Source organism: Caretta caretta, chromosome 5, assembly GCF_965140235.1.
Source record: "Caretta caretta isolate rCarCar2 chromosome 5, rCarCar1.hap1, whole genome shotgun sequence".
Classification (NCBI taxonomy): domain Eukaryota; kingdom Metazoa; phylum Chordata; order Testudines; family Cheloniidae; genus Caretta; species Caretta caretta.
In genome coordinates this window covers 73,083,097-73,109,175 of record NC_134210.1, presented here as the reverse complement: position 1 = coordinate 73,109,175, position 26,079 = coordinate 73,083,097, and the positions used below count along the sequence as shown (strand labels likewise).

At 39.1% G+C, this 26,079-nt stretch overlaps 1 protein-coding gene across 3 annotated transcripts in view; it reads right to left on the bottom strand.

Annotated features, from left to right (window-relative positions):
• Window positions 1–19,711, bottom strand: part of YTHDC2 (YTH N6-methyladenosine RNA binding protein C2) — a 55,808-nt gene extending 36,097 nt beyond the window's left edge. For all 3 annotated transcript variants that reach the window (XM_075128610.1, XM_048849899.2, XM_048849900.2), the window contains exons 1-11: window positions 19,376–19,711; window positions 18,220–18,310; window positions 16,995–17,191; window positions 14,862–15,061; window positions 9,627–9,793; window positions 6,522–6,624; window positions 5,185–5,341; window positions 4,455–4,562; window positions 3,076–3,224; window positions 994–1,129; window positions 396–522 (exon numbers count right to left, since the gene is read on the bottom strand). In XM_075128610.1, the coding sequence (XP_074984711.1) occupies window positions 396–522; window positions 994–1,129; window positions 3,076–3,224; window positions 4,455–4,562; window positions 5,185–5,341; window positions 6,522–6,624; window positions 9,627–9,793; window positions 14,862–15,061; window positions 16,995–17,191; window positions 18,220–18,310; window positions 19,376–19,559 (1,619 nt within the window). In that variant the 5' untranslated portion in view covers window positions 19,560–19,711. The remainder of the gene's footprint in view (window positions 1–395; window positions 523–993; window positions 1,130–3,075; window positions 3,225–4,454; window positions 4,563–5,184; window positions 5,342–6,521; window positions 6,625–9,626; window positions 9,794–14,861; window positions 15,062–16,994; window positions 17,192–18,219; window positions 18,311–19,375) is intronic.
• Window positions 19,712–26,079: the final 6,368 nt, after the last annotated feature.

The following is a 26,079-nucleotide window of genomic DNA, read 5'->3' as shown; positions in this document are numbered from 1 at the left end:
TCAGCACACAGTCAACCTGTGAAACTCCTTGCCTGAGGAGGTTGTGAAAGCTAGGACTATAACACGGTTTAAAAGAGAACTGGATAAATTCATGGAGATTAAGTCCATTAATGGTTATTAGCCAGGATGGGTAAGGAATGTTTGTCAGAGGGTGGAGATGGATGGCAGGAGAGAGATCACTTGATCATTACCTGTTAGGTTCACTCCCTCTGGGGCACCTGGCATTGGCCACTGTCGGTAGACAGGATACTGGGCTGGATGGATCTTTGATCTGACCCAGTATGGCCATTCTTATGTTCTTAAATACGTAATTATTCCTGGCTGTAAACTGAAAACTTGCATATTTAGAAAACGTAAACAAATCAGATTTTGAAAGAATTCAATTGTTTTTTTACCAGCCATTGGATGATTTGCTGTGGACATTCGCTCCCATTCCAATCAGCTGTTCTACCTGACTTAAGAAACCTCTCCCTGAAGCAATCATTAGTGCAGTTGCACTGGTTTCACTGTGTCTGTAATCAACTAATAAGGAAAAATCGGAACATTAGTGTTTTGGGCAAAAAGGAAATTCTTCAAACAATGTTACTGATTCCTCCAAACATTATATTTAGCAGCCTTGCTATACTCCATCCACCTACGGAAAAATTGGTTTCTGGATGAAGGACCAAAAGATTCATTTTTTCCATTGTCAATCCTCATGAACTTAACATTGTATTACACAAAATGATTCTATAAAAAATAATATGTACACTTCAAGAATACTGTGGTAATAATCAATAAGGACACAATCCATTAATCGTACAAATCTTAAGTCAATTCTCAAAGAGGTATTTTAATGTAAAATTAAACAAAAATTGAGAAAGTAAAAGTGATGTAGAATTCACAGCACTTTTAACTCATTTCTTTTTCTTTTTTTTTTTTTTGGTAAAGTCTATGTAGGAAGCTGCACAGCCCAGTAAGAAAAACAAGTTTACTAAAATAAGAGAAACCTACCACTGACATTTTCAGTTAAGATAAGGTGAAACACCTGAGCAAAGGCATCAACATCTTTATGCAACCATATATCGGAGAGACAAGAATCCATTTCTTTTATTAACCATGGTTCAAGGCAATTCACATCTTTTTCAGTCTGAAAAAAGATAATAGACTTGAAAAACAAAAAGTATTTGAATCTTCTCTAAAGCAGTTGCTAATCTAATGTTTTACATTCTTTGCACACCCACTCTCACACATCCTCCGACTCACCCACCCTTCACTATTTTAATAATGTGATACTACGCCAATCCAGTACATCATCACAGGAAAACAGGTTTCCAGCTTTCATAATGACTGGAATTGTGGCATACAAAAGTCACATGTCCTCAAACTAAATTATTATTAAAAAGGACAAGAATGGTAAATCTGGACACTTTATCTAAACAAAAACAAAATACGTTTTTAAAATAGGATAAGATCTAATGCATTATAAGGATTTAATACACAGTTAAGTCATTTTCACTAATCATTTTCACTAGAAGAAAATATTCTAAGCAGCAACTGAAATAAAAGCTTTTCATTTAAAATCATTTGTGCCCCTCTAAAAAACCTCTGTATCAACAATTTCACTATAAACTCATTTTCTAGACTTATTAAATACAAAACTGTAAACATCACTGTCTCTAAACACGCAGATTTATACAATTTATCATCTTATATGTACACATGTACTTGTAGCCTATACTTGATTTAGTCCTTTCCTATATCACATACAGAAAATTTTGTCACAAACTCTTTCAGGGAGGTGGAAGTTTCTCAGATGAATACCCATATAATATTGGAGACCAGGATTCATTTTCACATTATCACTCAAGACTGAGACACACAACAGTTAAGAACAGACTACAAACAACGCCATCCAAATTAAACTAATTTGGAACTGCAAAGAAGGTTGTAAAGTTAGAGGTTTGGATATTAGGAAAAACTTTTTCACTATGAGGGTGGTGAAACACTGGAATGCGTTACCTAGGGAGGTGGTAGAATCTCCTTCCTTAGAGGTTTTTAAGGTCAGGCTTGACAAAGCCCTGGCTGGGATGATTTAACTGGGAATTGGTCCTGCTTTGAGCAGGGGGTTGGACTAGATGACCTTCTGGGGTCCCTTCCAACCCTTATATTCTATGATTCTATGATTCTAGGTGACTGCAGGCAATTACTACAAGTGAGTGTGTCATTTATTCCCTTCCTACTACTGCTTACAAAAGAACAGTCCCTTATTTTTAAATATATACAAGTATAAGACTTCTATAATATGGTTTAGCTAATAAAATGCTATGGTTAAAGGACATGCCATTATAAGTAATCCCAACTTTCTACATAACAAACCCTATATATTAAGCAAAGATGATAATTGGGTGGCAGGTACAAAGTTTTAATCAAAAATACCTTTAATCAGTACTTGAATAAATTTGTCAGGAGAGCCTTAAATCTGAACTTTTTATTGCATTTTTCATCAAGTATATTCTGTCAGACATTTAGATAAATAGCTAATGTTCTTAAGTAATAACATTACTTAAGAGTGTTATACATTAAAGATTAACTGTAAATGGTCCCTACAGACCCATTTATTGTCTCTATGACTTCCATATGAACTTCGCTTAGTTTACAACAAAGATGATTTTTCCAGTACTGCCAGTTAAACTTGAATTATGAAAAGGATGGGTCAACTACACACAAGTATATGCAGTATAACTGTTTTGTCACTAAAGCAAGAAAATATGACTTAAAGAAGACTTTTGTGACCATAATAATATTTTAACATTAATTCATTGTTCTTAGCAATGTGAGATCTTCTGAGAGATATTCACTCACTCCTGCCATTAAGGGATTAAAAAGTCTTCCATTTAAAATACTAGTGTTAACAACATTCAAGCAGAACACACAACTTTTTCACAGGTGTATAGGATCTATCCATAATTTGTTTGTTAAAATTAAATTGCCTTATGTAACTGTTACAGCCACATATGTGGGGGAGAAAGCACAGACTACTAATATAAATACAGTGTATTTGAAAATTCAATTCTGACAAAAAGAAAAGCATACCAGTTGACTGAACACTGTGTCACCACCATCATCCAACAAGTCATACTCTTCAGCCACACTTGGTACAGATCTCTGTCTTTGAGATTCTGGTTTGCTAGTGTTGTCTTGAGCAGAATACCATTCTGTCAGGGTGGTTTGCTGTTTCTCTTCTAAAATATTTATAATTTTTGTAAAGCACTAATAAGCAAACATATTATCTAATACCCACTTTTATTTATGAAAGATAATTAAGTTTAAAATTGTATTTGGGACATTACCATGCATAAATACTTTCCAAAAAGCATACATTGTAAGAATTTGTCTATGCAATCCTTTGGTTAGAATGCTGGCTCAAATCCAGGGGCAGTTTCTAGTAACTAGCATAGATCTTCCAAAGTTTCATTATTGCAAACCTTTGCTTTAAGAGCAAGGAATAAAGCCAAAATATACAGACAGCTCAATCCTGAAATGATCAGGACAAAATACTGTTGACTGTAACGGTAGAGGAGTTCCAAGTAAGGAATTGCTACAGGAATGGACACAAAATTTCTTACTTTTCTTCAAGCAGAAAACTTTTGAAACGATCAAGCAACAGGAATTAAATAGCTCTTAGACAAACATAATAATGGAGGCTGTAACTTGTCATTATACATATTTCTCAGAAATATAAAAGCTTTACTAGGTCAACAGTGATTTATCATTTCTATATCAAAGTGAGCAACATGAATGATGTACACTGTATGATGATGCCTCATGTTAATGTTAAGTTTTAACAGGTAGTTTGTTAATTGGTCATACAATGTATAGGTTGGGGGTTTTTTTGGTTTTTTTAAAAGGGACATGTATGTCTAATAGCCACACCATAGTCTTCTTTAAACTGGTTAATATTTGTGAGTTTTTCTAGATTCTATTTCTCTTAAATATACACCAGTTGGAAAGATAAACAAAACCCCTTTACATCAAAAGTCACTGTTTCTGTGCACTGCAGACATTGTGCTGTGTGGACACAATTACATTCTATTCCCAGAGGTGAGCATATACAGTACCTCTTGATATTATGATGCTTGCACACAGCTAGAAGTAAACAAATGAATTATGCAGGATTGTGCTTCTTTAGAAACAGTAAAAAAATAAAAAAAATTTACCAAGTGGAGAACAAAAAAAACGTAAAAAAGTAAACAGCAGGAAATTAAGTGTTATTTCAAGATTTTTACAAACCATACCACAAAGAAGTAAAACATTTAGGGCCAAAAAAATGCTTGCTTTGATCCACTGATGTTTATTATTCAATATTTTGAACAAAAATATATTTCTGAAAAAAAAATGTTTGTCATATTTTACTACTAGAAAACAGTGACTACTGCGGTTTCTTTTCCCCACCTCAAAATAAGTGTACCAACCTCGCTGTTTTTCTTTTTTGTATTTTACCATCTCTTTATTTGTATATCCTGTACTTCGTAAGATATCTTCCAGAAACATCTCCTTAACTTCATATGGTCTTCCTTGAACTGAAAATACAAATAATTAATATTCAGTATTTTTAGATTTTCCTTGCCTCAGTTAGTTATCCTTACATGTGGGAACCAATACATATGCCTTGGTATGGAGAAGAAAATGATTTCAACAAATTTCTAAGGGCTATTTTAAAGATTCAATAATAACTTTTTATTGGAAGAATATTATAAACTTTGGTAGGGGTTCCTTGTATTAACAATACTGGAGTCAAGGCAGAGGAGCATTTTACAAGAAAGATGAAAATATCAGCTGGGAATTACATGCTCAAAGTTATTAGCACTTCTAATTTTCTCTGCATCAAGCTGAACTCGTTCTCTTGTCTTTATACCCCACTTTATTCCTTTACCTCAAAAGGACCAAAAAAATATAAAACTACTCTGTAAAAATAATGCACTAATCCGGAATGGTTACAGAAATGTTTCAAATCCAGCAAACTAAGGCGTGTGTGTCAGCACACAATTTCAACTTTGATTTGCTTAAGTGTCATAGGTTTAACAAACCCTTATTCAAAGATTTTGTTATGTTTTAATGAGATAGATAAATTTTAGTTAGGAAATAACTGATCTTAAAATTAGTCAGATTTAGAATTTGTGCATATGCTATCACTTGACTTACTGTGTATCACTGGGCAGCTTCCAAAATATCTGATAAAGAGATTCACATCCAGAGCAGCACTAGAAAGAATCAGTTTCAAAGTTGTCTGTTTTTGCAATATGTCTCTTAACTTTGTTAGCAAGAAGTCACTGAATCGATCCCTCTCATGTACTTCATCCTATAACAAGCAGAAAAAAGGACAAACATCCCAGATCCAGGATCAAAATTTTTGAGAAAACTGTACCCATTGCTAACCTGTATAGTTGGCCAATAAGCTACACAAGTATTTGTCAAAGGAAATACATCTTTATATCATAAAGTAAAAAACGGTAGAGGAGGGATTTTGCACAAGTATCTCAGAGCAGAATTTGCCTGCTGAATCTTATTATTAAAGATGATGCATGATCCACAAAATACTGCTAGATTTTTAGATCCTCGGTTGGGTTTTCAGACTGGCAGTTACAAGACAATCTCCTTACTCAATAACCGAACAAATCTAATTATCACTGGATCCCCACAATTTAATTTTTATAAATAACTTTTCTGCGTTGATTAGCATTTACCATAAGCGCCCAAAAAAAAAAAAATAATCACACAATCCTCCATGAAGGATAATTTAGTCACAGGTAGCTGACCAGAGATTATTTATACCTTGTAACTTTTTCTAAAAAGTCATAACTCAGAACCATTAAACTGTGAAGGTATCTTGCTCTACGTAATCATGTGTTCCTATGATTGTTCTCTTTGCTATTCTTTCTGCTACAATCTAAGGCAACACACACTAAATTGGTGTAAGCTCTTTGGAGCAGGGACCTTTCTGCATGTTTGTACAGTGCTTAGCACAATAGGGCAATGATCATGATTGTTGCCAGAGTGCTCAGCACTTTGCAGCACAGAATGCTTAAAGAAGTGTTGCTACAATTTAGAGTGCAAACAGAAATGTGAGACACATGGAATTCTGATGCATGTTCACCAGACTCCACAGTATCTACATGAGCTGTCCTAAGACTCAATGTATTTAGTTCCAAAAGATGTTGCAAACAATTGAGGATTCTATCTTCCCCTCAACATATCTGTATACTCTTCTTAATTTCAAATATGCACTTAAAAAAACCTGAGCCCATTAAACAGGCTGGCAGTATTTTTAATGCAGAAAAACATACAAGCACATGAACTACTATATAGACCAGTCAAGCGCAGCAAATACAGTAATAATTATTCATATTCTGCTCAGCTGACATGAAGATTTGAGACTAAGTATAATATACAGCCAATTAATGAGAAAAAATAAGGCCTGACATCACAGTTGTCAAGGCCTCTGGAATGTCACTCTACATTGAACACCTAAGGGTTCTTACCACGATAACATGTGTCACGGTCGATAGCGTGCTGTCTCCTGCCATTAGCGTACGAAGTAATACACCATTAGTGCAAAACGTTAGCAATGTCTTTGGAGAAACCCTAATTAAATAGGTATGAAACAGACACGTTCAGTTCTTTGCAATGTTATAAATTACATATAATTTAAAATAGGCATTCTCTCTTTCATATTCCTACTAAAAATGAATACTACTAAAAAAAATATTAACACCTGCTCACTAAGAAATGACTCCTTAACCTAAGGCCAGATTCAGAGTAAAAATCCCTAAGATAAGAACCTTGAGAATATACATATATGCCAACCTGACTGTTTAATTATATGTAAAATCCACAGGATGGCTTAGTTTAGAAAAACATGCTCTTGAACTTTCCATCTTATACCACTGAAAAATATTTTCAACTGTCAGTGCTTGAAATCAGCTGGGTCACACCAGCCTGGCTTGCAAGCCAGTCTTTTTTAGGCTACAGCTACACTCAAAAGTTTACAGTGGTGGAGCTGCAGCAATCCAGGTGTGCTACTGTAAGCTCTCTAATGTGACCGCACTAAGCTGATGGGAGCCCGTCTGCTTAACTACTCCAGCCCCGCCGACATAGCACTGTCTAAACAGTGCTTACATCACTCTGGGGGGGTGGCTTTTTCACACCCCAGAGTGACATAAGTTATATCGCAGCAAATGCTAGTGTAGACATAGCCCTAGAGGCTTCCATCTTGTTCTCCAGAATCTCAGCTCTCATGTCAGTAGAGCCCAAGCAATTATATTCTGAATATCTTCAAATTTGTACTGTACTCGCATCTCACTTGGTGCCCCCAATAAGCAAAGTGAGGTGTGTGGGCAGAGCTTGGGAGACTGCCACTACTTTTCCCCTGCCAATTCAAGCCCCAACAAATGCTTAACATCCACCTCTAGCAAGGGTTGTGGGTTTTTTTTGCAGACATATAAAGCGTAGCAGCAAAGGGAGACACACAGGAAAATAGCTGGGAATTCATTCAGCCTCTCAAAATAAGAAACCAGCCTAAAGGTATCTTACCTCTCCATCCCTAACCTACCTCTGTTCAGATTAACGTCTATGACTGCCTCTCCAGCTTCTCTTCCTTGGGTAGCCCCGTCATATAATGTTTAACAGGACTAAAAAAATAAACTACTTTCCCTCCCAAATGCTCCGTTGTTCTTCTCCTCTTGTCAATTACTGTTGGAAATTCCACTATCCTCCCTGTCTCTCTCCCATTCCCCTCACACATTCAAGCTCCTTCTAGAATCCTGTTAGTTCTTTTAGGAGATATTGCCTAGGAAAACACCTGCTCCTGTCCACCACTGCCACCAAATCCTACATAAACTAAGTATTCCTCTCCTCCGCTACTGCAACCTCCTCTTCTCTGGCCTGCCAGACAGACACTCATCTTGCCCCGGCCCACTTCAGACTGTCAAAACGCTACTGCAAGTAATGACAGGTTTCAGAGTAACAGCCATGTTAGTCTGTCTTTGCAAAAAGAAAAGGAGTACTTGTGACACCTTAGAGACTAACCAATTTATTTGAGCATGAGCTTTCGTGAGCTACAGCTCACTTCATTGGATGCATACCGTGGAAACTGCAGTAGACATTATATACACACAGAGACCATGAAACAATACCCCCTCCCACCCCACTGTCCTGCTGGTAATAGCTTATCTAAAGTGATCATCAAGTTGGGCCATTTCCAGCACAAATCCAGGTTTTCTCACCCTCCACCCCCCCACACACACAAACTCACTCTCCTGCTGGTAATAGCCCATCCAAAGTGACCACTCTCTTCACAATGTGTATGATAATCAAGGTGGGTCATTTCCAGCACAAATCCAGGTTCTCTCACTCCCTCACCCCCCTCCAAAAACCCCACACACAAACTCACTCTCCTGCTAGTAACAGCTTATCAAAAGTGACCACTCTCCCTACAATGTGCATGATAATCAAGGTGGGCCATTTCCAGCACAAATCCAGGTTCTCACCCCCCCACCCCCATACACACACAAACTCACTCTCCTGCTGGTAATAGTTCATCCAAAGTGATCATTAAGTTGGGCCATTTCCAGCAAATCAAGTAAATCATCCATTTTACTGGACACTTTCATAATCTTTAGCCCCTCTTCAAAACCCTTCACCAGCTTCCTGTGACTTTCTCCATCAAATGTACGCCTCTGTATTCACCTTCAAGGCCACCTAGCTCCTTCATTCCTCTGCTTTTGTCACCTTCTGCACTCACCTTAGCACCTCCACTCTACTGAAGCTGCATAATTAGCCAAGACTTTAGTGTCCTCCTCCTACTTGTCCCCACACCACCTTCTGAATGGCACCATATGCCTGGAAACCCCCAACCCCTCCATCCTCAGTTCACCATGCATCCAACCACTCTTTTCCCCCCACTTTAAAAAACACAGGTCTCCCAACAGTCTGATAAACCTCCTGCTGGAAAGGGTTAGCTAATGAACAAATTAAAATAAAAAACAAACAAAACATTTAAAAAAAAAACAGGCAAGGGCTCAACTAATTTTTGTTTCTTCCTATTGTCTACACTTTTAAACACTATTTAGCGTGTATTACGTTAAATTGTTTAGGACAAGGCCCTGTCTTACTAGCCATGTCTTCAGAGCTCTGAAGACTTTTAGAACTATACAAATAATGAATAAAAATAAACCTTTTTATTTTCACTGAAATGGATGGGATTTTGTGCTTGAGGAAAAACTTAGATCCACATTTCCTCAAATTATCTATTTCCAGATCAAACTAAGGCTAAAGTTTTGTGTCAGCAGAGATTTTTATTCCCCTACCCAGAAGTCTATGCAAGCAAAATTCTGTTTTTTGCACTTTCATAGACATCTGATGAGATAGAACTTCATATATTATACTTCACACAATGTAGCCAACTATCTGTGTTTCTTTGATCATTTATTATGCTGCATCACAGATAAGCATGTTGTTTAAATGACATGAGATGAACACTACCTGCCCTGAGAAACTTAAAATCTAATTTTTCTTCAAAGAGTTAGATACGTTCATACAACTTGGGGTTTTTTTTGTTAAACATAATTAAGTAATATTATTTATACCTGCTTTCTAATCGGATCTGATAGCCAATTGTCTGGCCAATCTTTTCTCTTCTTTCTGCAGCAACCCTTTCAGCCACAGCAATAGCTGCCAAACGTCTTGGTTGAGTGCAAAATATGCGACATGGAATTCCATTTTTGTAACAGTCATCAAGAAGGAATTGAGGAATCTAGAAGAAAGTGGGTTTGTTTTTTAGTTTGATAGCATTGCAACTTTCCTACCTTAGCAAACAAAATATATAACTGAGCAGCACCACTGAATAAAGCAGTTTGCATTGACTCATTTTATAAAGAAGAGAGGGAGATTCAGTTTGTAATAGCTCATTATTCATTTTTGGGTATTTTGGGTGTTTAATGCTGGTACTCAGCAGGAAAGAGGCAAATCACCATAAATCACTACAGAAATAGACAAGTGGTGCGAGGTTTAGAAGCTCATGGCTGTCTGCTCTCTCCCTCTCTGTTGTTTATTATTGAGAGGAAAGGACAAAGCTTCTTATCCTAGATGCCAACCCGCATCACTGCAAGGTTTTGGGTGCTGAAGTGTTTGATCTTTCTTTTCTCTCCTCCTATCTACTAGCCTTTCTTAGGCTCTGCTGAGACTGCTCCTCCTGCTGTTGCCAAATGAGAAATCCCTCTTGGATTCATAGCAGAGGGCAGAGCTGGCTCCTGATGCAGGAAGAAGGCATCCAAAGCCAAAAAGAATTTTTTCTAGGAGTGTTTAATAGACCCATAATGGGCTATTACTGACGAAGTCAGGGAAACAGAACAGGCACCTTTCAATTTGATTTTAAGTAGATGAATTTATTTTGGGCTCTAGTCTGTTTGAGAGAGAATTTGAAACATTTCAGATGCTGTTTTCTCAAGTTCCTGACCCAAAACAGCGATTACATAAACTATACTCACTTGAGATCAGGAGCATTGGTACACAGGATGATCTAACAAAATTTTAATGATGTCAAACTTCTAACCAAATATATAAAAGAACATTACAATTCTCTTAAAAGAGAAATAGCAACACTGCAATTTTGTCATGACAACTTTTAGGAAAAGTCTGATGTACTCATGGTAGAGTTTCAGAGAACTCTACAGTCATTATTCATTATTTAGAATCAAAATAAATACCGAAAACAGAAAACAAATATTTACTGAATACATCTGCCCTTTCTACATCATGGCTGACAATTTTACCATCCTCATCTAGTATTCAATTTATGCAACTGTCAGGTTCTGTTTGTTTCTAATATATTTAAATAATTATTTCTTATTGTCCTTAACCCTACTGGCCACTGATCCCTTTCTTACCACTTGTCTGCATTTCCTAACTGTAATTTGCAGTCATTTCTATCAACTTTTCTGTATGTGTGCATATGTCAACTATTTCTTAATTGCCACTTTCACTTCCCCTCTAAATCAGGATGGGTTGAGCCAAAAGCAAAAAAAAATAAAACCAAGAATTGTTGACTTTTCTGGGATAAATCGTGCTCCCTTAATCTTGCATTGGAATTTCCCATGTGCACAAAGTAAGCAGGATTTGGCCCTGTGTTCTTAGGTCATTTCATTGTGTTAAAAACACAGCACATAATGCAGGGGCCATAGACTACAATACAAAAAGTGTAGGGCTGGAACGTGCCTGGAGAGATCCAGCCCCCGCCCCCCAGGATAAAGTATACTTTAGACCATCTTTGACGGCTGTTTGTCTAACCTGTTCTTAAAAATCTCCATTGACAAGGATTCCACAGCCTCCCTTGAAAGCCTGTTCCAGACCTTAACTATCCTTACACTTATGAAGTTTTTCTTAATATCTAACCTAAATCTCCCTTGCTGCAGAGTAAGCCTATTACTTCTTGTCCTACCTTCAGTAGACCTGGATAACACTTGATCACCATTCTCTTTATAACAGCCCTTAATATATCTGAAGACTTAACGTGCTCAGATTTTTTAAAACCTTTCCTCATAGGTCAGGTTTTCTAACCCTTTTATCATTTTGTTACCCTCCCCTCATCCTTCCGTCCCCGTGGACACTCAACTAGTATGTCTACACCTTTCCTAAAATGTGGTGCCCAAACCTGGAAATAGTACTTCAGCTGAGGCCCAACCAAGCCGAGCAGAATGGAACAATTACCTCCCCTGTCTGACAGTCCTGTTAATGCACCCCAAAATGATACGAACCTTTTTTCACAACTGCATTGCATTGTTGACTCATTCGATTTTGTGATCCCTGCCCATATCCTTTTCAGCAGTACTAACATCTAGCCAGGTTTCAGAGTAACAGCCGTGTTAGTCTGTATTCGCAAAAAGAAAAGGAGGACTTGTGGCACCTTAGAGACTAACCAATTTATTTGAGCATGAGCTTTCGTGAGCTACAGCTCACTTCATCAGATGAAGTGAGCTGTAGCTCACGAAAGCTCATGCTCAAATAAATTGGTTAGTCTCTAAGGTGCCACAAGTCCTCCTTTTCTTTTTGCGAACACCTAGCCAGTTATTCCCCATTTTGTAGTTGTGCATTTGATTTTTTCCTTCCTAAGTGAAGTACTTCACTCATCTTCACTGAATTTCATCTTGTTCATTTCAGAGCAATTTTCTAATCTGTAAAGGTCATTTTGAATTCTAATCCCATTTTCCAAAGGGCTAACAACCAGTCCCAGGTTGGTGTCATCCACAAATTTTATAAGCATACTCTACACTCTATTGAATAGTACTAGGGCTGTTGATTAATCGCAGTTAACTCACACGATTAACTCAAAAAAATTAATCACAATTAATCGCACTATTAAACAATAGAATACCAATTGAAATTTATTAAATATTTTGGATTTTTTCTACATTTTCAAATATATTGATTTCTATTACAACACAGAATACAAAGTGTACAGTGCTCACTTTATATTATTATTTTTAATTACAAATATTTGAACTATAAAAATTATAAAAGAAATGGTATTTTTCAATTCACCTCATACAAGTACTGTAGTGCAATCTCTTTACAGTGAAAGTATAACTTACAAATGTAGGGGGTTTTTTGTTACATAACTGCACTCAAAAACAAAACAATGGAAAACTTTAGAGCCTACAAGTCCACTCAGTCCTACTTTTTGTTCAGCCAATCATTAAGACAAACAAGTTTGTTTACATTTATGGGAGATACTGCTGCCTGCTCATTTACAACATCACTTGACAGTGAGAACAGGCATCCGCATGGCACTTTTGTAGCCGGTGTTGCAAGGTATTTACGTGCCAGATATGCTAACCATTCAGACGCCCCTTCATGCTTCGGCCACCATTCCAGAGGGCATACTTCCATGCTGATGATGCTTGTTAAAAAAATGTGTTCATTCAATTTATGACTGAACTCCTTGGGGGAGAATTGTACGTCCCCTGTTCTGTTTTACCTGCATTCTGCCATATATTTCATGTTATTGCAGTCTCGGATGATGACTCAGCACATGTTGTTCATTCTGAGAATGAACAGCAGATTTGCAAAACACAGCAGATTTGACAAAACACAAAAAAGGTACTAATGTGAGATTTCTAAAAATAGCTACAGCACTCGAGCCAAGGTTTAAGAATTGGAAGTGCCTTCCAAAATCTGAGAGGAACGAGTTGTGGGGCATGCTTTCAGAAGTCTTAAAAGAGCAACACTCAGATGCGGAAACCACAGAACCCGAACTATCAAAAAAGCAAATCAAGTTTCTGCTGGTGGCATCTGACTCAGATGATGAAATGAACATGCGTCGGTCTGCTCTGGATCATTATCATCAGGGTGGTTGAAGCATGAAGGGACATATGAATGTTTAGCACATCTGGCATGTAAATATCTTGCAACGCTGGCTACAACCATGCCATGCGAATGCCTGTTCTCACTTTCAGGGGAAATTGTCAACAAGAAGCGAGCAGCATTATCTCCTGCAAATTGTAGCCAAACTTTTTTGTCTGAGCAATTGGTTGAAGTAGGACTGAGTGGATTTGTAGGCTCTGAAGTTTTACATTGTTTTATTTTTGAACGCAGTTACTTTTTGCACATCATTCTACATTTGTAAGTTCAACTTTCATGATAAAGAGATTGCACTACAGTACTTCTATTAGGTTAATTGAAAAATACTATTTCTTTTGTTTTTTACAGTGCAAATATTTGTAATCAAAAATAAATATAAAGTGAGCACTGTACACGTATTCTGTGTTGAATACATAATTGATTTCTGTAATTGAAATCAATACATTTGAAAATGTAGAAAACATCCAAAAATATTCAAATAAATGGAATTCTATTATTGTTTAATCATGCAATGAATCGCGATTAATTTTTTAAATCGCCTGACAGCCCTAAATAGTACCAAACTCTTGCGGGACCCCACTAGATATGTCCTCCCTGTCTGACAGCAAACCACTGATAACCACTCTGTCCTATATGAGAACATCATATAGGACTGTAACAAAAGCCTCACCAAAAAAAGATACATCATGTCTAGAGATTCCCCCATTCACTAGTCCAGTAACCAGCAGCTGACCTTCAGTTTGTGTCTCCACCATGACAATTTGCATTTTTGTTAATTTACAACCAAGGGCCCAAAGTATTCTGTAGTAAGAGTATGTCCTTAGGCCTTGATTCTGCAAGTTGATCCAGATGGACACACTGAAGTCAATGGAGCTCCATACAAAGGCAGGAGTTCACTCATGTGGATCAGCTTGCATGATTGAGGTCTTTGAATAACAGGACTGGTGATTTTGTCCTAAACGCTCTTCAAAACTTCTGATCACTTCAAAATTTTCTATTTCTCAGACTAGGCTATTTGGTTAGTAATTTACCCTGTTTTTGTATTGTCTTCAGCTTTATTACAATGGGTTTCAGTCTGACCTACTCAGGAAAGTTTATTAGGATGTAAGGAGAAAAAAAATGAAATAAATAAAACATTTTAAAATGCACTTTACATTGTCTGAAAAAGTCAGTAACTATATTGTTATTAGAAAGATGTGAGAAGCACAGAAGCATAGCTATTTAATATAAGCACCTGATTTCCGTCAAATATTTCAGTTGCAGAAGGAGACAGAAAATGTGATTTAACAGAGAATCTTTCCACTAACAGGCCAAAGAAAAGCTAACAGAGTAATACGAAGAGATCCCATTTAAATAAATAATGTTTTAGGATTTCATATTGACACACAGATAAAACACATATGGTTAGTCCAACAGTATAAAGAACTAATTCTGTCCTTTCAATTTCATTAAGCAAAAAGACATACCTGAGTAGTTTTTCCAGATCCAGTTTCTCCCACAATCAGAACAACTTTATTTTCTTTAATAATTCTGACAATTTCTTCATGTTTTTCAAAAACTGGTAGAGATTGCCTGAAGGAATCAAATTCAGATTCCCCCCTTTTCACAGGAATCTGAGGGATGCCATTGTTAAGTCGCCCACTTGTCTTACTCATTTCTCTGTTCTCTAAGACAAGACAGAATTAATGACATGGCACCAAAGGTGTCCTCCAAAACGCAAGAATTCAATGCAAAACTGAACATTGACTTCATTTTAGAAACCTCTGTTTTAACAAAATACCACGTTTCCATGTTAGTGCAGTAAGATATTTAAAGTGACAAATGAACACATTCTAGAACACAGGTGGAAGACATTCTGTTGTTTAACAAAAGGTATTTCTGAAAGAATAAAAAGATTAACCTTCCCAATATCTCACTGCCAAAGTTGGGAAAGGCTACAAGTGCTGTGAAAACATCAGACTCAGCCCTATAGGGAAAGGGAACAGTCCATTATATTTAAAAGCACCACATCTAGGCATCTAAGGAGAGGTGGCAACTGACTTAAAGAAGCTGACCTGTGAGGCTACCATGCTGGCCTTAAGTCTCTCCTGCAGACCCATTTCTTCCACAGTTCCTAGAGAAGTTATCATATATTAAAATAATAAATGACTAACGATTTTTTAAACTACTCCACCATGATGCATACATGCCTTCTATGAGTTAATGTATAATCATATTGTAACCCATGTGCTTCTTCTCCCACTCCTTTCCTAATGATTGTTGGCCACATTCATTGTATCCATGTTTAAATTAGCCCCCAATCCTGCAGACAGGGTATGTCTACAGAAGAGTTATAAACCCGCAGCTGACCCTGGCCAGCTGACTCAGGCTCATGGTGTTAGGGCTGCAGCACTGCTTAACTGCAGTGTAGACTTCCAGGTTTGGGCTGCAGCCCAGACTCTAGGACCCTGAGAGGATCCCAGAGCTCAGGCTGCAGTCCCAGCTGGGAATCTATACTGCAGTTAAGGACCCCAACAAGCCCAAGTCAGCAGGCATATACCTGCTGTGGGGTCTAATTGCAGTGTAAACATACCCTTAGACATGTGTCTAATTTGGAATAAGGTACACTGATTTTGCTAAGTCTATACTTCTAGATACACGGTGTACATACCAACGTATTTAACACTAGCACATACCATAAACATGCAAGAATCCTAAAAATCTTTAGCGTAAGAGGCTATTCTGCAAGAGTCTAATGTTAAACTACCTAAAAACCAAACTATTTATGTTCATCACTATTGAATAAACTAAAAATAAATTCTAAAATAAATTGTAGGTAGGTTTTTATGCTTCTTGCAAAACATCAATTCAAGCAGTTTTAGTATAAGCTTACTGAGAATGTCAAATCTAACTATCAAGAAACACCTTTACACCATGAAAAAGTCAGAAGATGCAAATTCAGTACAAACTTGAGTCCTTTATTGCTACTTCTACTTGACACAGGCTAACAGACTGAGCTGGACAGGAGCAAATAATTGGCTAAGCAGGCTGGATAGGTAAACAGACTTACTGTTTGTACACTACTATATCAAATCCTATATACCCTTCTTCAAAAAGCACTGCCACACGGGTATTAAACAATGGCTCCCAACCACACAAAATTCTAGTCTTGTTAACCTTATTATAATACAACCTCAAGAAAAAGAGATGTGTAGCAGTATTTAGAACCATCATAAAATATGTAATGTCAAATGAAGTAGAGTTTTCTGTGCACTAGATCAAACCTCCTATACAAAAATACAATTAAGCCCTCATACCTGAATACCTGTTCAAGTAATAATCCTGTTAAAAGGTCAGTGTTCTAGCATACGATAATTTATCAAATGTATATTTGAACTAGTTCTCTCATTTAGTGGAGATTTAAGAAGTCTGAATTGTAAACTCTTTAGGTTACGGACCATGTCTAGAGCCGGAATACAATTAATATAATACAAATATAAGCTTCCTTCTTATTTTAATAGGAAGAAGTCAATAGTATAGCATGGAATGAGAAAATGAAAAGCATGTTATTGTCTAACAGTATGAATTCACAAACTCTTATCAGATTATACTGCACATACCAGCTTCAACAGCAAACACATTTCCTCGTTCTGTTTTTGGTAGAAGTTCAGTGCGTTCTTTATTGGTCACAGGAAATCTCTGAATTAGGCTCCTAATAGCATGTTTTGTATTGGGGGTCAAACTACAGGCCATTACTGTATGAGCCAATTCTGATCCATCTTTCTTCTTTATGGTTAAATATCTGTTTGCTCCTTTTCTGAAAAAAAAAGAAAAATTTTTCATTTCGCTAGGTAGTAACTATTTTACCTATACATACAAATCTTTTGACAATTAACTCCTAAATTATATTAAGGTGACCTACAAAAAAAGTCTAATAATATACTAAATACCACAAAAAAACCCACAGAATAAGAGAAGCATCCAGCACACTATTAACTTAAGAGATCCAACAGAATGCCTAAGCAAAAAGTCAACCTGGTTTTATGATTCTGACTCAAAGACCTGCTATTATGTCAGCGATCATAATCAGGCTTTTGAACCTTGATAGTACCCCTTCAGAAGTTATCTCAAGAATCAAACAAGAAAAAGACTGAGTTTGAGCAAAACATTTCTTAGGATGCTTCCCCAACTGATCTATCAGCAAGTCCAGATTTTTATGTCCCTTATATAGACTGTGATCTGTTTCCTCTTCCGCTGTGTGACCCTACAACTTTTGGGCCTTGATCATCTTCTGTTTATCTCAGCATGAAAGGGGCCTTCTGTATGAGGATCTCCCCTTTTCTACTTAGAAGGTTGAAATGCAGAGCGACTTGGGGAGTAAACCCATCCCTGCAGTACCATCCAACCCCTTTCCTCCATTACTCTGTAAAGATGTTCTCACAAATGTCTAGGAGTAAGGGAGATGCTGCTCTCGATTATATTGTTCCTTACCAAGCTCCCAGATTCCATGCAGAATCTTGGTCAGGAGGCAATACAGTTCAGAGCAGAATGACTCCTGGCACTGTGTGGAAAGAGAGTCCTTTCTTTGTCAATTTCACAGATCCATAAGGTACAGAGGGGACAAGGCTTCCCAAACGGTATAGGCCCCAAATTCCTTCAACCAGAGAAATAGTGCTCAAAGAACCCTGCAAGGAACCCCAATATCTCTTCCCTACTAAACCCTCCTGAATGATCTGGCCCTCAGTCAAATTACAAGAAATATTGGAAATGTACATATGGCCTTTTAAAGAGATATAAGGACTTTCATTTTTAGTAATTAACACAACTAATCTCACATTAACTTACCCTTTACTTTTAGAAATCAGACCAAGAGACTGACTCAGTCGGTGAATAAATGCTCTTTCTGTACTAGTCAAAGAAGAAGGAAATTCCATTTCTAGAAAAAATTTTAAAAAATTAGAAGATATAACACAACATAATCAGCATGTTACTTCTTCCCTATTTCAAATAAAATGAGAAATATTTGCTTATTTCCATGCCAAAACAAGCAATCTCACCAAAAACTAGTGAGCAGAGATCTCTAAACCTCCAAACAAATTAGTTTCATTTATCTTCTCCCAAGAGAGGAGGCAAACCTGTACTTCTCACTAGCAAAGTAGAACTATCTTTCTAACACATATAAAACCGTTGCCACTACCTACTGTAGTGGTTCCTAGCTTTTTCAGGCAACTGCAATCATTTGCCAGGCCCAGTGTCAGATCTCAGGGGTACAAGTGCCAGGGAGTCATGTCCCCCATTCACCCTTGAATATTTTGGCCAATATGGCACTTGGGCAATTAGAGGACTGGGGTGGTATAGAAGCTCATTATGTTGGGCTACAGCTCACAACTAATAGGGATACAAGATGCACTAAGCCTCCATGGAACCTCAAAACAGAATAGGGCAGCAAACACACATGAAGTACCAGCACTCAAGATATGTTCTAGCCATGAATATTATAGCTCAGACATGACATGCTGCCAGCCCCATCACCCTAAATTCATCTCAACAGGTATTCCTGTCAATGCTGGAATGATTCTACCTGCTTCCCAAACCAAGATCCCCATGGTGCCCTCAGAGAGCTTCTGCCACCAGAATGGGGCAACAGTATAACATCCCCCCTCCCCATGTCCTGTCCTGTCTTCCCCCCCTCAAATCACTCCCCAACCCAATCCAAGCCCTCCCCCACACCTCTTGCCTAGGTCGGTCACACACACACACACACACACACACACACACCCAACCCAAACCCTGCGCTCCCCCACCACACCCCCTTGCCCAGGTCACCACCCCCCAACCCAAGCCCTACCTCCCCGCAACCCCTCCCCACACTCCCTGTCGAGATCACCCCCCGCCCCAGACAGACAGATCTCTCTGCTCACCCAGAAGCCCCCTCGGCCCCCAGAGCCTCACCCACCGACTCCCTCCCAGGTGCCTCCACATCATCCCGACCCGCGGTCACCTCTTTGGTCCCCGTAGCGGAACCGCTCCAGGGCGATGTTCACCGCGATCTTCACCTCCTCGTCGATGCGGATGTCCTTCAGCCCCCTGGCCCGGCCGCTGCCCGAGCCGGAGGCGGCGGCCGGGCCCCCGCCAGACAGGGCGCTGCTGGGCGGCCGGGGGGACACACTGCTGGGCCGGGACATGGCCCTGCGGGGACGAGACACTCGCTCCCAGACAGGCCCCGGGGCTGCAGGGCTCCCTCTGGCGGCCAGGGCAGGCCGCGCGCGCGCACCTGCCAGCGGCCAGGTCACCAGGCAGCCGCCGCGCCGGCGGTGTGGGACCCGCAGGAAAAGTGAAAGAGGGTTGGAAGGGGGGGAGCCGCGACGCAATGACGTCCCTGCAGGCGGGGGCGGGGCGAAGGGGGCACGCAGGAAATAGGACCAGGCGCCGCGCGGGGCGTATGCGCTAGGGGGCGGCCGTGTCGGTCCAATCACAGCCTTAGGGGCAGCGCGCGGGACGCTGGGCTAAGGCCGCCGTGTGTTCAGGCCCTCGCTGAGCGTGGGGCGCCCACCTCACCTGGCTGCCTCTCTTCCCCAGGCGCTGCCTGTGGGCGGCTCCTCCCCACGTGGGCCAGGCTGAAGCTCCTGCTGCTATTGTCTGCCTCGGTTTCTGAGGCAGGGGCGGCACTAGGTGCTGTTCCGTGCGGATTTGTCCTCCCTGTAAATCGACCCAAAGCTACCATTTCCGAAGGACCCTTCCTCAGATTTAAGGTCCTAAACCCCTAAAGGTCAATGGGATTTACCTTCCTCGGTTGCTCTTCTCCTGTCGCTCCTCACTTCGGCTCTTTCTCTCTTTGTTTTAAAAGTTATAGTTTTCACAAAAACCTCCAAAAATAAAGCAATTAAAAACTGAACAAAACAACAAACTCACAAAGAGAAAAAATGGTAAAAACTTTCGTTTAAATAAATCCAGTACCTTAATTATTTTAACCCTTCAGAAACGCAACAGATGGAATTACTCCTAACTTTCTTCAAAATATAGTTGCCAAGCAATGGAAATGCAGACCCTACTTCTAATCCTAACCACTAACTAATATTTAAAACATGGGATTTCCTTATTTCCAGATAGAAGAGTTTTAAAATAAAGTTTAATATAAGGTAATCAAAAATGCCTTAAGTTACTAAAGTAACACAACAAAATTGGCAAATATATTTTTATCAATTTTAAAAAAGTTAAATAAGGTGATAACTTGTTTATTTAAATGTTTAACCCTTTGTCATTTTTGTTTGCCTTAAAAAAGACTTGGTCCCTATTACATTGTAATCACATTAAATTAATCTATGGATTAAATTTGGGTTACTAAAAATTTAAAAAATTTAAAACAAACAAAAAATTTATTATGTTAACTAAAATTACATCCCACAAACTAAATACACCATAAAACCACACCACAAAAACACCCCCAAAAATCAGTATTGAGATAAAAAAACAAAAAAATTGAACTGCACAAATAAAAAATTGGTCAAATACACCTCAATCTACCATATACAAACAATTAAGTTGGCAATCAGCTAAAAACCACTATCAGTTAATTTAAACTTAGCTACTATGTAAAAGCAATTGTATTATTGCTCTGTATGTCATTTACATAACATTGCTAAACTGTTTAACCAACACATGAATAAAAATCCACAAACAAATGGTAGCAAACAACAACAACACAATAACTACAATTTGGGTAAACAAATCCCTGTTAGCACCAGTCATAATGTGGGTAAATGACCCTGCATCCTAAGTAAAACAGACATTATTCAAAACAATCTTGTCCAGTGTCCAAGTACCAACATTAAATCCTAACACAGAAATATTTAATAAATTGGTTATTGCTTACTGTCCATTCAGTAAGTTACCTGGAAAACAGCATCCATAAAAAAAACAAAAACTAAATCTACGTCAACTACTGGTGTATCACAGAGTAATGCCACCAATAAAATAAAAAAGCTAGCCGTTCTTGTTTCCTACCCAGCAAAGCTTACCAAAGGGTAACAACCAGCAGTAAGGGTAATCTATAATATGAATGGACAGTACTGGGTAGTAACTAATTACAAAACATTTATATATAAAGGCCTCATTTGTAATGTCACTACTCCAAATTTCTGTTTTACTTCTCATATACGTAGCCCGGTGGGACACACTATAATAATGCTTATCCCAGTATTTCAAAACACTCAGCCTTCTACCAATAATAACACAAATGGTAACTGTAGTTGCCCTAATAAAAATATGTTGCTATCTACAGCACCAACATAAAAAAGCCAAACTATAGCACCAGATTGGAAAAAAAATGTTACACTTAAATATAAAGTGGTGTCATATGTACACATACAAACTGTACATATATACCCATATACACTACAAATATATACATTATATCCATATTATTCATATGTATTAATTATCTGGGAGTGCCCCCAAGGCTCAATCATAAAACTATATTCCTTAATCAAAGTCTCAGGCCCAACATTCCCAGGCCCACCATAAGGAACTAATAACAATTGGAAAATAAAATCTGCCCATCAGTCATAAAAGGGAATGTGCAAGTTAAGAAACAGATGGGGCATAAGTGTGTAAATGGGAAGCAATAAGGTGGCCACATAACAGTGTTTAGCCCACTGGACCATCTTCAGCCCATGCGTTATGCTTTTCTGGGACAATGGGTAAACATTCTCCCCATAAAAACTCAAAAAGTAGGGGAATATAGTAGGAAAAGAGCATGAGACATAAGCCCTTGTATCAGAGGCCTGGTATGAAACAGGACCTGCTCACAGAATCTGGCAAGAACAGGGCTAATATTGCAGAAATACACAATCCTAAGAAGTGCTAGTCACAGAGTACTCACGCAAATACATCCCAATATCAAGTGGTACCAGAACATCCTGATATCAAGGATGATATAAGAACATTCCCAAAGGATAACAGGAACACATACACCCCCCCTAAAAGATAAGGTCAGGATGACAGTATGTAATAGACATGTTTTGATTGAACTAACATGTACAAGGCGTTGGGTGATAACTAGCCACGTCAGGGGGCAGTAACTAACTATGCCAGAGGGGCAGTAATAACTTGTTTGTACCAGGGTATAAAGATGTATCTCAAAGGGAGTATCTTTGTCTGCCCTAGGGAGGAACAGAAAGCCCCGCTGTTCACCAAACTGGTCCATTGTTATGGGCATTCATGTATTATTAGTCCAGTAGAGTCTGTGGGATACTAGTACATGCTTCGTTGACAATAAACCTGGCTGGGTGCCTTCATCCCTTAACGGATCTTGTGGTCATTGGATGGTTCATTCAAGGTCTGCCATACCAGCTGTCTGCACAGGGCTGGGGTGGCACATGGAGGGAACACACACGGAACCAAACATCTGTTAACATTTAACCAGTGCTGTTACTGTGTTAAACATAATTAGCCACAAGGTGGTGCTAGTACAACAAATGTGTGTTTATATGTAACAAGGTTCTGAAGAAAAGGAGTACTTGTGGCACCTTAGAGACTAACCAATTTATTTGAGCATGAGCTTTCGTGAGCTACAGCTCACTTCATCAGAGGCATACCGTGGAAACTGCAGCAGACTTTATATATACACAGAGAATATGAAACAATACCTCCTCCTACCCCACTGTCCTGCTGGTAATAGCTTATCTAAAGTGATCAACAGGTGGGCCATTTCCAGCACAAATCCAGGTTTTCTCACCCTCCACCCCCCCACACAAATTCACTCTCCTGAAGTCACATCACAGTGAGCCAGGCCCTGAAGTCCCCCTTCCAGCAAAACTAGTGAGATTTGCTGGATTAAAGACTTCAGTAAAATGGCCAAATTTAGTCCTGGTGCATAAATGCAGTGTCTTTGCGGCAGACCTTCAGTTGTGACAAAAGATCTATTTGATTTAGCTGGAGAGGGAAGCAAAGATGGTTTTCCCAATTCTCCCATCCTGGGACTACTCTGCATTTTGTTATGAAAGATCAGGGTCATTAATTTCAGTGGAGCTGCATCTGTTTACACCATGGCTGAATATGGCCTATTATGTTTCTTCCAGCAGATAACCTATTACCTATATCTATGAAGACTCATCAGTGACTAGAGAATATTGAATCACCAGTTTTATGGGCTTCTAACAGTTTTAATATCTGAATCCTAAGGCTTTTCTTAGTTTTTAGAGAAAAAATATTACAAGTCATATTTTGAAAATATAATTGTGAGTAGTAGATCATGTCTGTAAACTTACAGGAAATTGTCATTTACCATTATTTTATTAGAACCAATCTAATGTGGATACATGTAATGTATCACACAATTCATGGTAAGTAACTAAAAGAGGCATTGACATTTGTCTGTCTATCCATAGGCCCCGGCTTTGTTATACCAATAAAATAAAAACCAGCAGGATCTTATTAAAGGGGAAAAGGCAAAATACCACATTTATTGTGAATACAGAAAGAATCATAGTAAGCAGTTAGTTATAGCTATAACATTCCATTCAATCTCATATTTATTCACACATTCATTCATACAAACACACACACACAGGTTCTGCAAGGTTGTTATCATAGTTACCAGCCTTAGAGTTGCTCATGCCAAGCCACTGGCCAGGTGGCCCGGACATGAGGAGGGAGCAGGGCCTCGTCAGATGTACATCTGATGCTCCTGGAAGTTGGTTTGCAGAATCAGACCCCAAAGTTCTCACTTTCTAGAGTCCAGTCTATGGGAGTTGCTTCATCATGCTGTTGCTGAATCAATCAGCAGATGGAACATTCCTCACGGCTCTGTGCTGCCAGATGTTATCTTGTTCTTTGGTTCTCCCATTCTTGAGGCTGTTGGGTGGATTCCAGTCTGCCCTCTGGGGGTCCTCTGGTTGTTTCCACTTGACGCCTTCTTCAGCCGATGGACACTGGATTCTTAGGCTGGCACCTCCCTGATCATTCAGTTATTATCCACACCAAGCATCCATCCACATACATCCTCTATCTCTATTTTAATCACAATTGTTAACAAAGTGAGATGAATACAACAAAAGGGCGGGGAGTCTCTGGGTGCTCTTTCTGTTGTTACAGAGTATTGCTTTGAGTCTCTCTCTGTGTGAGTAGTTGTTGTTACAAAGAAGTGCTTTGAGAGCAGACTCTGTCTTAGAATGTACTAACACAATTAGCAGCTTGCAAGTTTCACACACAGAGGGAGAGAAACAGTACCAAAAACCAAGAGACCTCTTAATTAGTAATACCCTGGAATTTAAACTATGGGGAATCAAACTCATTTGTGATTTTAATACAGAACTTCTGTACTATGATCCAACAACTTTCCCTCATTTCCGTGGGTGCTTGACCCCCACTTCTGCCCCTGACCCCGCCCCCACTCCACCCCTTCCATGAGGTCCCGTCCCTGCCCCGCCTCTTCCCCACCCATTCCAACCCCTTCCCCAAAGTCACCGCCCCAACTCCGCCCCCTCCCTACCCCTATTCCAACTCCTTCCCCAAATCACTGCCCTGGCCCTGCCTCTTCCCCGGCATGCGCCATGTTCCCACGCTCCTCCCCACACCCCAGAGTGTGCTAACGCTGCCAAACAGCAGTTTGGTGGCAGCCGGGCGGGAAGCGCTGGGAGGTAGGCAGAGGAGCGGGGACATGGTGCATTCAGGGGAGGAGGAAGTGGGGCGGGGAGTGAGGGGAGCTTGGCTGCCCGTGGGTGCAGAGGACCCACTAATTTTTCCCCATGGGTGCTCCAGCCCCGGAGCACCCACGGAGTTGGCGCCTATGTGTCCATCAACTCTATCCCATAAATAGAGATGTGAATGTATCAAGAATACCAAGACTATTGGCCTGGTCACAGTGGCTCGTGTTATCCCTGGCTATAGGATTAGTACACAAGGAGCATTTTGGCACAACTCTGCTCTGAATAGTGATGATAAATTGGCACTGCAGAGTTCCAGGTTTGCTGTGTCTCAGAGGTGCTATTTAGAAATTTCTCCATTTACATGTAATGTTCTAGCTTTTTCTAATCAGCTACCTTGCAAACTCTCCCTGAGATCTGAAAAATCAAACCAGAGTCTTTCCTTCGTATACATCTTCAGTGGTATTTATTTGGAGACATTTCTATTGCACTCAATATATATCTAAGCACCTCATAGCTATCAATTAAGCTTCATAAGGGAGTATTTTTTCCATTTTACACACAAGAAAACTAAGGCTTAGAGAGGGTAAGTGACTTGCAAAAAGTCTATGATCAAGAACCTAGATCTTCCATCTCCTCTGCCTTAACACAACCAACTTTCCTTCCCACATAAAAATAAAGATTCTGCAGGCCAAATTTTGTCCTCAGTTATACCTTTGCAAACCATTGTATTTAATAAGTTTTCAGTGAGTTATAACTGTATAATTAAGAGCATAATTTGGCCCTATATTGCAACTGGATCCTATGTTACATCTGTTGATGATACACAACCTTCTTTTTCCATTGTTGTGTTGACTTTCCAGTGATATTAGAAGTAGAAGTTTAAAAAGTTACTTTCAATCACTAAAGTTAGCAAATATGACTCATAATATACACACGGAGCATATCTGTTGGGTAAGAATGTATCATTTGTACATAATCCTTTGCCAGAGTAGAAATGCATTTTAAGGTTTGTGGACCAAATCCATCCCTAGTCTATCCTCATTGATAAATTTATACC